The sequence below is a fragment of the Taudactylus pleione genome, unplaced genomic scaffold (assembly GCF_031769625.1).
Source record: "Taudactylus pleione unplaced genomic scaffold, aTauple2 ptg000006l, whole genome shotgun sequence".
Lineage (NCBI taxonomy): Eukaryota > Metazoa > Chordata > Amphibia > Anura > Myobatrachidae > Taudactylus > Taudactylus pleione.
The window spans coordinates 14,458,913-14,475,531 of NW_028284409.1; the positions used below are offsets into that span (position 1 = coordinate 14,458,913).

The 16,619-nt window shown below is 44.9% G+C and overlaps 1 protein-coding gene across 2 annotated transcripts in view; it reads right to left on the reverse strand.

Moving 5' to 3' along the window:
• Positions 1-12,274, reverse strand: part of NHSL1 (NHS like 1) — a 214,493-nt gene extending 202,219 nt beyond the window's left edge. For both annotated transcript variants that reach the window (XM_088453485.1, XM_088453398.1), the window contains exon 1: positions 11,380-12,274. In XM_088453485.1, coding sequence (XP_088309611.1) covers positions 11,380-11,677 — 298 coding nt within the window. In that variant the 5' untranslated portion in view covers positions 11,678-12,274. The remainder of the gene's footprint in view (positions 1-11,379) is intronic.
• Positions 12,275-16,619: the final 4,345 nt, after the last annotated feature.

The window sequence follows — 16,619 nt, forward strand, 5'->3', positions numbered from 1 at the left end:
AGATCGTGGGAGGGGAAGGTTAGGGTTAGACAGCGGGATGGGAAGGTTAGGGTTAGGCTGCGGGAGGGGAGGGTTAGGCTGCGGGAGGGGAGGAGGTTAGGGTTAGACCGCGGGAGGGGAAGGTTAGGGTTAGACAGTGGGAAGGGAAGGTTAGGGTTAGGCTGCAGGAGGGGAAGGTTAGGGTTAGGCTGCGGGAGAGGAGGGTTAGGCTCGGGAGGGGAGCGGAGGTTAGGGTTAGACCGCAGGAGGGGCAGGGTAGGGTTAGACAGTGGGAAGGGAAGGTTAGGGTTAGGCTGCGGGATGGGAAGGTTAGGGTTAGGCTGTGGGAGTGTAGGATTAGAGTTAGGCTGTAGGAGGGGAGGGTTAGAGTTAGGCTGCCGAAGGGGAGGGTTAGAGTTAGGCTGCCGAAGGGGAGGGTTAGAGTTAGGCTGCTGAAGGGGAGGGTTAGAGTTAGGCTGCTGAAGGGGAGGGTTAGGTTGCGGGGGGTAGGGGTTAATACTTACCAAAAATTGTCAGCATTTTCGCCATTGGGATCCACTGCTGGCATTCTGACTGTCGGGATTCTTACCATCGGGATGCCGTACCCAACACAATGAAAAGCAGCAAAAAGTTCATATTTTCGGCACTTATTAAATTACTAGCATGCTTGTTTTCACTATGGTAGCGGCTTTATTAAGAGAAGGCAAAGGTGTCATTATTAAGAGGAAACAAAAGGTGATTTCTCCACGGTATGCCTTTCCATACATATGGAGAAAGAGTAATAACTCTTTTTTTTGGCAAATAAGCAGTAAATAAAAGGGGACATCACCATTTAATACATTGACCCCTTAAGTCTTGGGGGTAAATTTACTAAGAGTCGAGTTTGGGTGAGTTTGCGTGAGTTTGCAATCTCACGAGAGTTTAGGCATGTTTTTCATCTCGCAAATTTACTACAGACAAACTTGAATGAGTTTGGAAGTGAGTTCTCTCTTTTCACTGTTAAAACTCATGTGAGATTGCAAACTCGAAAAAACTCACCATCGGCCAAATTAGGAAGTACTTTACATGAAAAAGATGCAACTCGCAAATTTACTAAGAATCGAGTTTCCAACCTCGTGTGACACTGTAGCAAACTCACTGTGAAATAGAAGTTTTAAACATTCACCTTTTGAGCTGCGAGTTTGGCAGAAACATACACAGATCAGTGTGTATATTTCTGCCTGTATACCTAATATAAAGTGTTTTATTAAAAAAAAGATGATGTAGGGCCCACCCCCCAAAAGCCTAACCAGCCCCGGACTTGGCATCCAGTCCTGGTTCCTAAAATTACGGGGAACAAAATGAGAAGGGTTCCACTGTAATTTAGGTACCAGTACCAGGCTGCGGGGCCAGTTCTGGTTTTAATTATGGGGGAAAAAAAATGCGTAGGGGTCCCCCTATAATTAAAACCAGCACCGGACCCAGAACGACTGGGGTGTAACGCCACAGCCCAGAGACCCTATTACCGGGTCTCCAGGGCCAAAGCATTCTCACCCCAAGTCGCTCAGGCCAAGCTGGGGATCTCAGGGGAGGTGGGGACGACGCAAAAAAGGGGTCCCTCCTCTCCCGAAACCCCAGGCTTGGTCTGAAGCCCGGAGCTCTTCCCACAACCCTTAGCTGTGGGTACGGGGGTAATAAAGTGGAAAATCAAAGTAATCTATTGTATTTTACAGTGGAACTACAGGTGCCAGCATGCCTGCCCTTTTGCACATGTGGAACTACAAGTGCCAGCAGGTGGCCGGCACCCGTACCTCCACTGTAAAATAAATAGTTAAATAAAGACAGTACAGAACAGAAGCCTGGGGTTTTGTGAGAGGGGGGATCCCTTTTTTGGGGGGTCCCCACCTCCCCTGAGATCCCCTGCTTGGCCTGAGCGACTTGGGGTGAGAATGCTTTGACTCTGGAGACATGGTAATAGGGTCTCCGGGCTGTGGCATTACACCCCGGTCATTTTGGGTCCGGTGCTGTTTTTAATTATAGGGGATTCCTTACACATATTTTTTCCCCTATAATTAAAACTAGGGCTGGCCCTGAAGCATGGCGCTGGTAACTAAATTACAGTGTAACCCTACTCATTTTGTTCCCCGTAATTTTAGGTACCAGGACTGGCTGACAAGTCCGGGGCTGTTTAGGGTTTTGGGGGGGACCCTACATAATTTTTTAAAATATATTTTAACCCGTTTTTTACAGCTACAACACACAAGCAGCTAGCTTACAGATATCTCACTGATATTTGCAGGGTGCTTGTTTGGGTGAGTTTGGCAGAGAGAAAACACTGCAATCTCAGTAATCTCATCTAAACTCGCAAATATGGCGAGAAATCTCGATCTCCTTCACCATCGGAAAACTCACTTTCAGCTAAACTCACTTCTTAGTAAATTTTTGAGTTTTTAAAGGGTAAACTCACCCGAGTTTCGGTGAAGCAAATAGAGTTTAAATTAAAAAAAAAACTCGACCAAACTCGATTCTTAGTAAATGTACCCCTTGGTGGCTGTTTAGTTCCAGAGATTTGTCCTGCTCTGGTTAGCAATATCATAAAAGTCCATAGCTAAGAATAAAATACATTTCTGGACTAGATCTGATGATAAAATAATCTATAAAGTGGATAAATCTAGGAGGTTTTGGATGACATTAGTGAATTAGGATACAATAATATGAAGGTTTGGCTCGGGGGAGTTTAGTGTATAAAACACATTTAGGAAAAAACAATATAATATAAACTGTCGAAATTATTTAAACACTGCATAGCAATTAGTTGGCAGTTGGAGATTATTTATAGACTAAAATATTTGACACATTTCCCTATTATTCTGATAACAGAGATAAGCTATCAATCAAGTAACCTACATTCACACAGAGCAAGAGAGGACCTTACACATATAAGTAATCAGGTTATGTCATCATGGTTCAATTCTCATGTTAAAGAGATGTAAGGGACAGGGTCACAGATGTTATAACGCCCCAGCTGTAGTGGACATGACAAAGCAAACAAAGGGACATGATCATTAAGCAGCTATTCCAAAGGGACAGAGGTGATTTGGGTAAACAAATGAGGAGATGGACATTTCAGCTGCTGCTGTACATCAATGGAGCTACTGCAATTGGATCACTTCATTCAAAAGCAATAAATCCATCCAAAGAGACCCTAATGTTGCTCACATTACCCAACAAGTGTTTATGTAGAATTAGATCTGAAAATACCTGGTTTCATTATTCCTTTCCCCCACAAACTACAGGTCAGTCATGAACTTATACCTTTTTCACACTGGCTGCAATAACCAGGATTTAGCTGTGGTGTAAAAGGGGTATCAGTGTAAAAGGGGTATATTACCATTTTAACACTAAAGTCCCGTGTCTGTCCCGGGATTTGGAACACGATTCCAGACCGGGTCAGATCCGGGATAGACCCCTTTCACATCACGCCGCCGACCTGGGTTATTCCTGGGTCAGTGCCGTTTACACAGTACATGGGTCCAGTTGTTCTCTCCTGCCGGCGCTTGAAGATGACATCATCTTCAAGTGCCAGGAAATCCGGATCTCCCATGCTATAAACGGGACCCGGGTCGGACGGGTTACACGGTTCATTCCAGTGTTAAACCCTGCAAGCTACCCAGTGTGGATTGCTGGGTCACTCGACCTGGGAATCCAACCTTGACCCCTTTTAAACTGAGCTGCAACCTGTGTTGTTACGGCAATAAAACCATCGGCGGTGTGAAAAGAATATAACTGAGCTGGTGCTGTATGAATATCTTTTCCCTAATATTACTCCTAAAGCTATAATCTTATTTTGCAGTGACATCTGAATCCATGGTAGAATATACTTGTATGTTGATGAAAACCTCACTTTTCAGCCAAAAACACTGCACACCGTATTGACTTTTTAGTACAGAATAGTTTAAATAGTAGTTCTGCTAATATCGTTTGAAGTGGTTAAGAGTCTTTAACTTAAAAACATGTGAGAACCATAATTAAACTATGCAGGATTAATATATATAAAGCACTGTTCTCTTAGATAGAGAAGACTGCCCTTATTACCACAACAGACATGTCTTTATGGGAGACAATGCAGAAAAAATCATAAAGTATTCCTGCAAAGTCATAGTTTATTTTTCTAATAGACATTCTATATTCTAGATATTTGTTCTTAGAAACAATTTGCCATTTTTCTATTGCTACATTCTTCATGTGTTATGAGGGTAAAATAAGCCTCCAATCCCAATATGTTATGGAGCTGGGATAATTTCCTGCACCTGTGAAAATACATTCATAGAAACTCTACACTTTCCAGAAGAGGGGTCCTGTGGTCAAGGTATGCTCGCTGCGCTCACTGCCTGGAGTTCTTATCTGACACTTGGCAAACCTTGCTGTGTTTTGGTGTCAGCTGCTTCCCACACAAAACCACACCTTGTTTTATGTTGACTTTTAAATGTAGCACAATGACAACGTACCATGCTGATTCAGGCTCATGAGCTTTGAACATTTACTGTATAAAGAGCTAAAACCAGGATTTTTGGTAGTCTACCAGCTTGTAAATATGTATGGCACGGCTGGTGGGATGCCTCAGTACTTTCCACACTAAAGAGAAAGAAAGAAAGAAAGAAAGAAAGAAAGAAAGAAAGAAAGAAAGAAAGAAAGAAAGAAAGAAAGAAAGAAAGAAAGAAACAAAGAAAGAAAGAAAGAAAGAAAGAAAGAAAGAAAGAAAGAAAGAAAGAAAGAAAAGAAAGAGTTCTGCATTCGCTGTGTGTACTAAGTAAACCTTAACCTTGCATGTTTTGTTTTCTAAAATTGTGATAAATTTTTCATTATATTTATATAAATAATTTATATATTTACATATAAAGTATATCTATAAAAATATTTATTTACAATGGTACGCAAGTCAACTCTGCTTTTGCAACACAAATGTATGATGCCTAAAGACATGGTGTAGATAGGGAACCATCCCTAACAAGTTAGTTGAATAATAGCAGCTCCTAAGAACATAATTTACCTAAATTAAAATAAATTGAGTATAGCAGGTGGGATCTCTGAAGTACTAAATAGAGCACCGATCGAATTACTGATTGTGGCCAGCATTAGAATTTACCACCCAGAAAACCTTTCTGTTTTGCTAAACTGTATACACTGGATATTATGTGGGTTTTTTTGTTTGTTTTTGTTGTTAATAAACATACAGTAGAGAAAAGCTACAAAAAAGTTATTAGGGATTCAAATATTGTATCTGTGACATTATCAAATAACTTTTTTACTCTACTTACATAAAGATTCTCGTATAATGTGCAGAGCAAGAACATGGCATGTCTGGCCCATAAACCTGGAGTAGTGGAAGGCCAACGGGAAAACCTAGTCAGAGCAGTTATCTACCTTATACTTGCCATGTTTATGCTGTCATGTCTTAAAGACAAGATGACATAAGGGAAACAAGAGATCAGTCGGGAATAATTAGCTCCCCGTAAGAAGAGGATAGAACCCTTCAAACATACTGGAAAAGCTAGTGTAGACCCCATTCAATAGCAGTACATACACAGGCTGGAACTGTGCCTATTGTTTGCCTCTGTTACTGCCATGTCCAATGTGAGATGGGCTAGAGCCAGTGCTGTCACAATAGCAGTGACTGTTAATGTGACAGCACGCTCTGAGCTGGTGCCAAAACCTCTGGGCAATAATAATTTAATAATTGCTAGAAATCAGCCAAACAGCTTTGGGAGCTATATACAATAACAGTCAGCAAGTCTATGGATGGAATAGTGCATAGCTGGGGTGTGTCATTAAATTTGGATAAGGGCACAGCAATGCCGTCCTTAGACTCCGAGACCCTGCTCTCAAAAGAGCAGGCGAAGGGCCTCTGTTGAACATTCCATGCACAGGTTCTACACATGCCATTATAGCGCCTACGTGGGCTTCTCTGAACATGCACCAGACCTATACTTGCTTAGAACAGACATCTGATCTGTATCTTTGAAAGCAGAGCTAAACCCCATATATCTCTGGACCCCGTAGTGCTGCACTGCCTGTAGGGGATGAAGTTAAGAGACCGGCAGTCGCGATGCAACTTGAGATAGGAGTCGAAATAACGATGCCTATCTTAATCCAGAAGCCAGAATCTAGAAGGATGACCGCCTGAGGTAAGTCCGGGGCACCCTTAGCTGTTAGTTGTGGGGGGGAGAGTTAGGTTTAGGTAGCATAGCGGGGTTAGCGTTAGGTTTTTTTGGGGGAGGGGTTAGGGTTAGGCACCCCTAGGGGGGAGGAGACTTAGGGTTAGGCAGTAACGGGGAGGGTTAGGGTGTGGGATGGGGAGGGTTAGGGTAAGGCTACAAGAAGAGAGGGTTAGGGGGAGAAGGGGGGAGGGATACCAACTATCGGGATGCCACTGTCAGTATTTTGACAGGAGGAATCCTGACAGTCGGCATTACACACCGATAGTCCGCGAGGACTGCTCGAACTTTGGTAGTCTTCCAGATGATGTAGGGTACACAAAATCTTTGCCCTCTATGAAACTGATTTAGAATCCAGCTACTGAGTGTATTTTCATCTGGAAAAAACAGTTTTGTGATAAAGGGGAAAAAATGTAAAATGTACAATCTGATATAGAGCTGTAAGGGCACACAACCTATACGAACTCAAAAATGAAGTGTGAAAATAGAGATGGCCAGTATTGCCCTCATTTGCAGTTAGGAGCAAATCCAGCTAAACTGTGCAAATACACACCTGGGCAAACCCATGCTGCAATGCAAAGGTTGCAAATGCAAATTTACTTGTTGCTTGCATGCAGGAAAAAAACTAGCTGCTTTTGCATGTAGTAAACAAATACTGGGCAGATGTATTTTAATATAGGTGAAGAGTACCATAACGCAGGTGTCCTAAGGCGAGCTCAGGGAGGACAGAAACCTCCCGTGGAGCAGAAGGGCACCCCACTCCCAGCTCATTTTTTTTTGCCAATGTGCTAAATTGCTCCTACTAGCAGACTTTACTCACAACTCAGGGTGTGCAGTATGCAAGAGCAAGCAAAATTTGTATTTGCAATTCAACAGGATTTGCTCTGCTGCAAATTCAGGCCTGATTCAGAGCCGGACGCTATTTGCGAACGGTCGTTCAGAAAAAGGGGCTGGCTATTTAAATTGAGCGCTCGCTCTTTGCGGTCTGTTGACGCCTCTATGTCTGAGCGAGCGAACGAAACATGCGCTCGCTATTTTGTAAACGGCCCCCTGGCCGTTCGCATCATACGTCATCTCCGCTATTTATTAGATTAATCGAGTACATCGAAAGGCATCTGAACTGCTCGCAGTGCTTGTGGTAGGATTTTCCTACCGCAATCATGCGAACAGTTCAGGCTAAGAAACAACCAAGTGACGTGGCCGATGACGCTGCTTTGTTAATTATGCACACCCTTAAAACGCCCGTTTTGACCGTTTGGCACGCCTGCATTCGGATCACCACTCCCCGTTTTCAAGCACCTTCCCCTGTTACCACCCACAAACGCCTCATTCTGTCACTCAAATTAGCAGGCACTTGCTATTTTGCGAGCACACAATTTCCGACCGCAATGACTGGTTGGCGCATGCGCGTTACGACCCCTACGCATGCGCAGATATGCGAACATCGCTCGGAGCGAACGAGCGGCCGCTTACGAGCGGCTCTGAATCAGGCCCACAGTTTCAGGCCACAATTTTCAGCCAACTCCAAATTATCCCCTATGTGTCAAAGTGAAGCCCATACTGACAGCAATGCACCTGAAGTAAAAGTTAATTTTAGGTAGGTTCTGCTTAATACAATAAATTGATGTGAAGTTACGTACAGTTTGATGAAACTACAGAAAAAAGAAAACATTCTAAGGGGTATATTTACAAAAGTACGTTTTTTTTCTTTAAGGGGAGATGTTGCCCATAGCAACCAATCAGTTTCTAGCTATTATCTTCTATAAGGTGCTAGATAAATGATAAGTAGATATGGACAACAACTCTACTTCTAAAACTGCACTTTAATAAATATACCCCTAAGACTCTAGTCGCAACAACCATTAGAAACTGTTTAGGTGACTGGTAAGGTTTTAGTTAGAATTGGTCACTACCTCGTACTGCAAGGACATGTTTGAGAACGTCAGGACCACCTAAGTTTTAAACTGGGTACACACTCTATATGATATATTGTGCAATCTTGGTACATTAGACCAATCTGCATGACCATCGTATAGTATGAACCCTCAATCTGCTGCTTTCCCCAATCATTCATTGCATTGTCCCATTGGATGTTCTGTATGTCCAATGGGAAGATTCCACTGACAATGTGGTGTTGTTACATGAAGCATGCAACAATATATTGCATCATTGTACAATGGATCGTGTAGTGTGTACAGTGATGCAATATATCATTACATCACATTGCCGCATCACTAAAGCTGGGTACATACTACACGATTTGTCGTACAATCATGGTACCTGCGTCCACTCAACCGCTGTGCACGACCATCGTGCAGTGTGTACACACAAATTGTGTAGTCGCATTTTTCCCATCTGATGTGCTGCATATCAGGTGGGACAATGCGATGTACGGTAGCGTTCTCTGCACACAATATATAGTGTCGGTAGACTGCCTGATCTTTCAAGTGTGTACTCAGTTTAGGCTTTACCGTAAAAGATGTCTATATTTGTAGGCCTAAATTTACATCTGCACAGTTTTGCACACTCGTCTTAGGATCCTAGGGTCTGTACAACTGTGAATCTATATAGATGCCTCCATATACTGTAAGTATAAAGCAACCAACATCATCAACTGATAACTGTCTTGTGTAAGCACAGAATTTATGCTTGTAAGAAACATATTTCAAAGACATATTCAAACCAAATCAAGACACATTTCAAAGGGGCCTGCTACACTTACGTCTGCATGCCCCATTATATTTCACTCACACGTACAAGTCACTGATCCATTGCTCCCAGACTAAGGGGCAAGTGTCATATATAGTGCATCCAGAAAGTATCCACAATGCTTCACTTTTTCCACGTTTTGTTATGTTACTGCCTTATTCCATAATGTAATAAATTCATTTTTGTCCTCAAAATTCTACACACAATACCCCATAATGACAACGTGTAAAAAGTTTTTTTGAGATTTTTGCAAATTTAATTAAAAAAAAAAACACTAAGAAATCACATGTACATAAGTAGTCATGAAGTTTGCCATGAAGCTCAAAATTGAGCTCAGGTGCATCCTGTTTCCTCTGATCATCCTTGAGATGTTCCTACAGCTTATTTCAAGTCCACCTGTGGTAAAATCAGTTGATTGGATATAATTTTAAAGGCATACACCTGTCTATATAAGGACCCACACTTGACAGTGCATGTCAGAGCACAAACCAAGCATGAAATACAAGGAATTGTCTGTTGACCTCCGAGACAGGATTGTCTTGAGGCACATATCTGGGGAAGGGTACAGAAAAATATCTGCTGTTTTGAAGGTCCCAGTGAGCACAGTGTCCTCCATCATAAGTAAATGGAAGAAGTTCGGAACCACCAGGACTCTTCCTAGAGTTGGCCGGCCATCTAAACTGAGCGATCGGGGAAGAAGAGCCCTAGTCAGGGAGATTACCAAGAACACGACAGTCACTCTGTCAGAGCTACAGCATTCCTCTGTGGAGAGAGGAGAACCTTTGAGAAGGACATTCATCTCTGCAGTAATCCACCAATCAGGCCTGAATGGTAAAGTGGCCAGATGGAAGCCACTCCTTAGTAAAAAGCACTTGGCAGCGCGCCTGGAGTTTGCAAAAATGCACCTGAAGGACTCTCAGACCATGGTGAGACAAAGATTGAACTCTTTGGCGTGAATGCCAGGCGTTATGTTTGGAGGAAAGCAGGCACCGCTCATCACCAGGCCAATACCATCCCTACAGTAAAGCATGGTGGTGGCAGCATCATGCTGTGGGGAAGTTTTTCAGTGGCTGGAACTGGGAGACTAGTCAGGATAGAGGGAAAGATGAGTGCAGCAATGTATAGAGACATCCTGGATGAAAACCTGCTCCAGAGCGCTCTTGACCTCAGACTGGGGCGACGGTTCATCTTTCAGCAGGACAACGACCCTAAGCTCACAGCCAAGATATCAAAGGAGTGGTTTCAGGACAATTCTGTGAATGTCCTTGAGTGGCCCAGCCAGAGCCCACACTTGAATCCAATTGAACATCTATGGAGAGATCTGAAAATGGCTGTGCACCGACGCTTCCCATCCAAGCTGATGGAGCTTGAGAGGTGCTGCAAAGAGGAATGGGCGAAACTGCCCAAAGATAGATGTTCCAAGCTTGTGGCATCATATTCAAAAAGACTTGAGGCTGTAATTGCTGCCAAAGGTGCATCAACAAAGTATTGAGCAAAGGTTGTGAATACTTATGTACATGTGATTTCTTAGTTTTTTTTTATTAAATTTGCAAAAATCGCAAAAAAACTTTTTACACGTTGTCATTATGGGGTATTGTTTGTAGAATTTTGAGGACAAAAATTAATTTATTCCATTTTGGAATAAGACTGTAACATAACAAAATGTGGAAAAAGTGATGCGTTGTGAATACTTTCCGGATGCACTGTACATGCATCTCAAAATGCCAGTACAAGTTGTGTTGTGCATATGTGCAAGCTGAATAATTTTACGTGAAACCCAAGATTATGTAAATGTATCTATGTACAAGCCCTGATTTAAAGATGACAGACTGTTCTTGGGCAACAATCCATGGGATGGAGCAGAATATAATAATAGCTCTATGGACATTGATTAAACTACAAAGTACTAGAATAATTTTAAGACACTGTGCAAATAAACAGGTGTGGAAGTGTTATGTGTAATGCATTGGATGGGTGGTTATGTTAGCCTAGATGAGCAATTTTGATTGACAGAATTGTTCATTTTAATATTTTATAACTAGGTGTGCTCTCTCTGGCAATACATGTGTATGGGTGTGTATTCACAGGTGGGCAAGGTGCACTGTACTGTACAATATAATTATAAATTGACAATACTGTCAGGGATGGGTCTAGTAAGTAACAGGCTCATAAAAATGAATTGATAACTTGCCATTTCTAAACATTACACATGGATTTTTTTTACACTTTAACTAAGTAACTAGTACTGTACTATGTGATATATTCTAACACAGTGTTTCCAATAAGATAAGCCTCGAAAACTTCCTAGGACTCAGAAATACAAAACTATGTAGACGTGGGTTGGGTATGATATCCCGGCAGGTACTGTGTATGTGGTGTTATTATGACATAATGTCTAACACAATAGTAACTAACAATGGCCACACAAAGCGGCCAAACGTGTAATGACTAACAAAGGAGCATATCATCTGCCATGTACTTGGAAAAGGTGACTTACGGACTGGCACTTTCCTGTGGTCCAGGTGGGAGACCGTGTTGTGAAGGGATGCCAGGCGCCGCTGCAGGCGGGCACTGCGCTCCCCCAGGGTCACCGCTTGCCCATGGATGCTGGTGAAGATGCCCTCAGCGTGCCGGGAGAGGTCAGACAGCTGCTGGATGATGCGCAGCATGGAGTGGACACTCACTTCTTGCAGTGAGGAGAACAGCAGAGTCGGGGCATCCGTGGGCGCTCGCCCATCACTGGCACCCACCCGGCACACATGGGTGGGCTCTACTATCCTCAGGTGGAAAGGCATTGCCCCTACTGCCAGACCCCAGTCACTTTCCAGTGGAGTGTGTATGATCCAGGGTGTATCCGGGTAACCCTATACTCCCAGGGTCAGATCTGGCTGTGACCTGACAATGCCTGCATGTGGGGGAGCCAGAGCCGGGATCCTGGCTCGGTGTGGGTATTGTGTGTGTAACTTCCAGTCGGGCACTCTTCATCTGTATTCCTGGCACATAGTGACGGAGTGCCCGATTATCCTGAATAAGAAGAACCAGGAGACGGGAACAGATCTGAAACCAGTCTCACGGATCACGAGCAAGAGACACCCCGCTCCCCGGGGTACATGCAGCTTGGTACAGAGGCTCCTTATTGTCCAAACTCTGGGCAGCGCACTGAGACCACCGTATCCAGCAACCCGTGTCCTGGGGGTCCCGGGATTTCGCCTCTGATCACAGGGAGGCAGCAGCAGCCAGACGTATGCAGTATGCAGCACGCACCTCCAGTGGGTACACTTTCTCCATCCGCTGAGAGGAGAAGGGCAGCGGCATCAGTGGGGGGACTTGGCAGCCCGGCGGCCGGTGTAGTAGCGCTGCCACTGCCTTGTGTCTTTCAAATGAAACAGGAAAAGAGCCTGCTCTCTCCCTCCTCCTCCTCCTTCCCCACCTCCTGTGTGTATAGTCTGCAGCACACTCCAGGGGAGGGGACGGAGGGGAAGTGCTCACTGGCAGTCCCAGCTAGTAACACAGGCAGAAAGAAGTCTGAGCAGACACCTGTAGTGTGTACACAGCTCGGGCTGCGCCAGTATCAGCCAGATATGTGTCACATCCATGCAGTACAGGACTACACTCGCTGCTGGACATGTTCTTGTCACTGCAACACATATCAGTCCTAGGAGAGCAGGATTAGAGACATAAGGGGATATATATCAGACCTTCAAGAGAGATAAAGTGAAGAAGTTGCCGGTAGCCGCCAGTCAGCTTCTCTAGCTATAATTTATTTAGCACAGTCTATGAAATGACAGTTGTTTGGTTGCTATGAGCAACTTCTCTACTTTATCTGTCAAAGGGGGGTCTATTCATTAACACTTAAGTTCTACAAAGCAGGTGAAAATGAAAATGTTCTCTTACTTTTGGAGAAATTAAGTTTTGGGGCCATGCATCATAAAGGTAATGCAGGAGATTAGGGACATATTTTCCTAGGATGGCACTCGCCGGTGGGGGGGGGCGCCGTCGCAGTCTGGCAGTGCCACCCGTGGCCAGATCGGTTTATCAAAAGTCTGTGCTGCTGCTGATCTCTCAGTCAGCGTGACAGTCCCGTGTTTCTGGTACTGACCCACCCACGGGCCGCAGTGTCCCATGGTGGTAGGGAAGTTGGGGGGACCAGAAAACGCTTTCTGCAAGCAGAGCAGTGGGCAAGAAGAGGTAGAATAGATGCTGTGCGCATGCGCAGGGCATCTATTCACTAGTGCAGGGAGATCATGGGGGCTGCCCAGCATCACGGGGAGTGCTGGGCACACCCCCATAGTGATGCCAGTGGGGGTGCAGGAACGCTCCACCCCATTTCATCACGGCTCTGTCCACTTTGCAGACGCTCGCCTACACCGCACAAAGTGCCACGGATCCTTACAATTAAAAGTTGGGAGGTATGGATACACCCCTGAAGTAGATATTACAGATATCCCCTTTTAGGATGCAATCGGGAAGCCGGCTGACGTAAGCCCGACAGCTGGCTTCCCAACTGCTTTATCCCGGGTAGGGTTAAATGGCAGGCGTCTATATCTAGATGCCTGTCATTTTTCCGCCGCCAGGAGACCAGCGCCTGGCACCCCGATCGAAGGGATGCCGGGCGCCGCGAGCGGACAGCCGTGTCTTAGGTTTAGGGCTCCCAGGGGGGACTTAGAGCTAGGCACCCGCCCGGGAGGGTTAGGCTAGGGGGAGGGAGGGTTAGGATTAGGCACCCCCGGGGAGAGGTTAGGGTTAGGCACCACCACGGGGGACTTAGGTTTAGGCAGCAGGGAAGGGGGGGGTTAGGTTTAGGCACTTAGAGGGGGGATTAGGGTTAGGGACAGGGGGGGAGGTTAGGGTTAGGCACCCCTAAGGAGGGTTAGGGTTAGGGGGGTTAGGTTAGTAAGTACTCACCTACGGACGATCGGGATTTCCAGCGCTGTCGGGCTGCCGCTGCCGGGATCTCTTAATTTGCCTGCCTGCCGCTGCCGGGATTCGAACTCCCGGCCATGCGGCCTGCGGAATTTCATACCGCTTCCCTCCTGCTTACCTTTCACTTCCAATATGGACTGCTGTCCCCATACACTAGTTTGTGGACCTAAATTCATCAAGCTCCGAAAATACAATATTTTCGGAGCTTGACTGTGGGAGCATTTGCCATCTTCAGATGGCATTTGCTCCCGCACACCCACTGCTTCCCTATGGGAAAATGTCCCAGGTTGTGAAGAGGGATCCTTTTGGATCCCTCCGCCCCTGTCTGGCTCCTTCCGCTGGACGCCGGGGCTTTGTGCGCCTGCGTGAACTTTAGTTCAGACTCGGCAGTGCTAAGTTACACTGCTATGAAAGTAGCAGTGAAAACATTCGGGGAGACAGCTGATTTTTTAACTAAGTATCTAGTTTAGACCTTCCGTAAAATGGTGTTGTTATGCCCCATTCAGTGTTAGCACAGTATGAAAAATAAGGCCCCATTATTCAAATCAGGTTGTCCTGGGCCAAAAAGATCTCCTGGCAGCCCTAGAGTATTTCAGGTGAGATACATAAGGGACTATTTATTAAGCCATGTAGAAACAGCTGGTTTGGGCATCTTTTAGTTTCAGGACAATAAAAGCCCACCTAAGGAGATACCAAAGATATCTCCTGCTTTAAGCAATTTAATTCTCAATGATGGTTTGGTCTAATTTATCAATCGATGAAAAGATGACATTAGCTGTCTGTGAATATTGGGAAAGCATCCCTGGAGTGAGATTTTATGATCCCTCCCCAGCAGTTTTGAAGCTCCTCCTGTCCCTTCTATAGCAAATGTCTCTGTGCATAAGTGCGCATGAGAAAGGTGGGTCATAAACCCGTAAGCAACGTGATAGCAAAACCTCTTATTTAAATTGTGCAAAATCGTGGATCACTATGATCTGCGGCTATTAGAAATGATACCTTTGAGGGCCCCACGGCCACTAATGATAAATAAACCCCATAGAATGATAGTTACGTGACTTTAAAGATAGATAGGTATAGATTGATAGGACACAAGTAAATACAAGATATGCAAATAAGAGCTAGATAACTAGATAATTATTAGAGATAGAGATAGATATTCCTTGTATTCCAATTTTTTTTGTATTTGGTCAAACTTATGCACAGTGGGGCTGATGAGCTGAACATATGCCTGTGTGCGGAGCATATCTTGTGTATTTCTGCAACGTGCATACTACGGAACTGAGCTTATGCAAATGCGGGGGAAATCACCCCTTTCAGACATATACCCCAGCAAATACACGGCTCCAACCCGGGTTTTTGAACAAAGGTGTACTGTCGAAATTCTGACATGTAAAATGTCGACATATTGAACATGTCGATATTGTGATCATGTCGATATTTGTGGATGTTGACATTTACAAGTAGACATAACGTCCATGTTGATATTCTGACCGTCGACATTCAGACCATGTTGACATCCTAAATGTCAACATTCTGACCAGATACCATATGACTGCACCTACAAGAGTCTCAAATGAAATTCTTGGAAAAGTACTGATTTCTGCCAATGGAGTAATGTGTTCAGCTGAATGTGTAGCATTGTTCCCTGCAAAAACAGAAATCCTTTCAATTGCACATTAAATATCCAGGAAATCTTGTGTCTTCTCAGGGGTGCATTTATAATGGGTGCAAGGTGTGCGGTGCACAGCGGCCCCTGTGCCCCAAGGGGGCACACACAAAGCACACCCTGCACCCAATTACATATACTCACCTCTCTGTCGGCCCGGCGCCGGCTGCAGCACTGTAGAAATCACCGGGGAAATGGCCACCTCGGCCATTTCCCCGGTGATTCGCGCATGTGCAGTAGAGACTTCCCAGAAACGCGGCGCAGGTGCCATGTTCCCGGAAACCTGCGCATGTGCAGTAGACTCTGGCATGGCCTGCACACGAGCCCCTCTTTTAAAAAGCCTCTGCCTCTTCTGCATATCTATGGAGCTGTTTCTGAGTTGGGAGCAAACAAAAAAGAGCAAGTAAATGTGCACCTTGCCAAAACCATGTTGCACTGAAGGCGGTACAGATTTATAATGTGCAGAGAGATTTACATTTGGCAGGGGCACATCCAAACTAAAATCTAATTTGTAGTGTAAAAACAAAGCTGCCCAGCATTTGTGGGCTACATGCAAAGACAGCCAGTATTTACCCTGAATGAAAAAATAATAAATATATTTGCACCCCTTGCAGTGCAACATGGTTTGTCCCAGATACAAAGTTACTTGCTTTTTTTGCTTTGCTCCCTACTCAATCAACCCCTTATGACGGGAAGCAGTCAGGAAGCCGAAGGACGGAATCCCGTCCGCCGGCTTCCCGACTGTCTAATTCCGGCACGGGTTAAATGACAGGCGTCGAGATCCCGACGCCTGTCATTTTACCTATGCCGGGAGCCGACACCCGGCTTGCCGATCGAATGTAAACCGGGCGCTGGACGTGGACAGCTGCGGGGGGGAGGGATAGGTTAGGGGCTCCCGGGGGGGACTTAGGGTTAGGCACCCCCCCGAGAGGGTTAGGTTTAGGCTAGAGGAAAGGGGGGTTATGACTGTGTACAAAATCTTATTCTGCATTTATGTCTTGCAAAGCCATGTGCACTAATATTTTAATTAACATACGGTCTCCAAATACACTTTGGTGTAATCACAGTGGCAAAGAACTGTAATGTAATGCTGTTTCAATGACTCCCCCATGCTGTATTACATGGAGTGTTGATATAGAAAAAAGTTA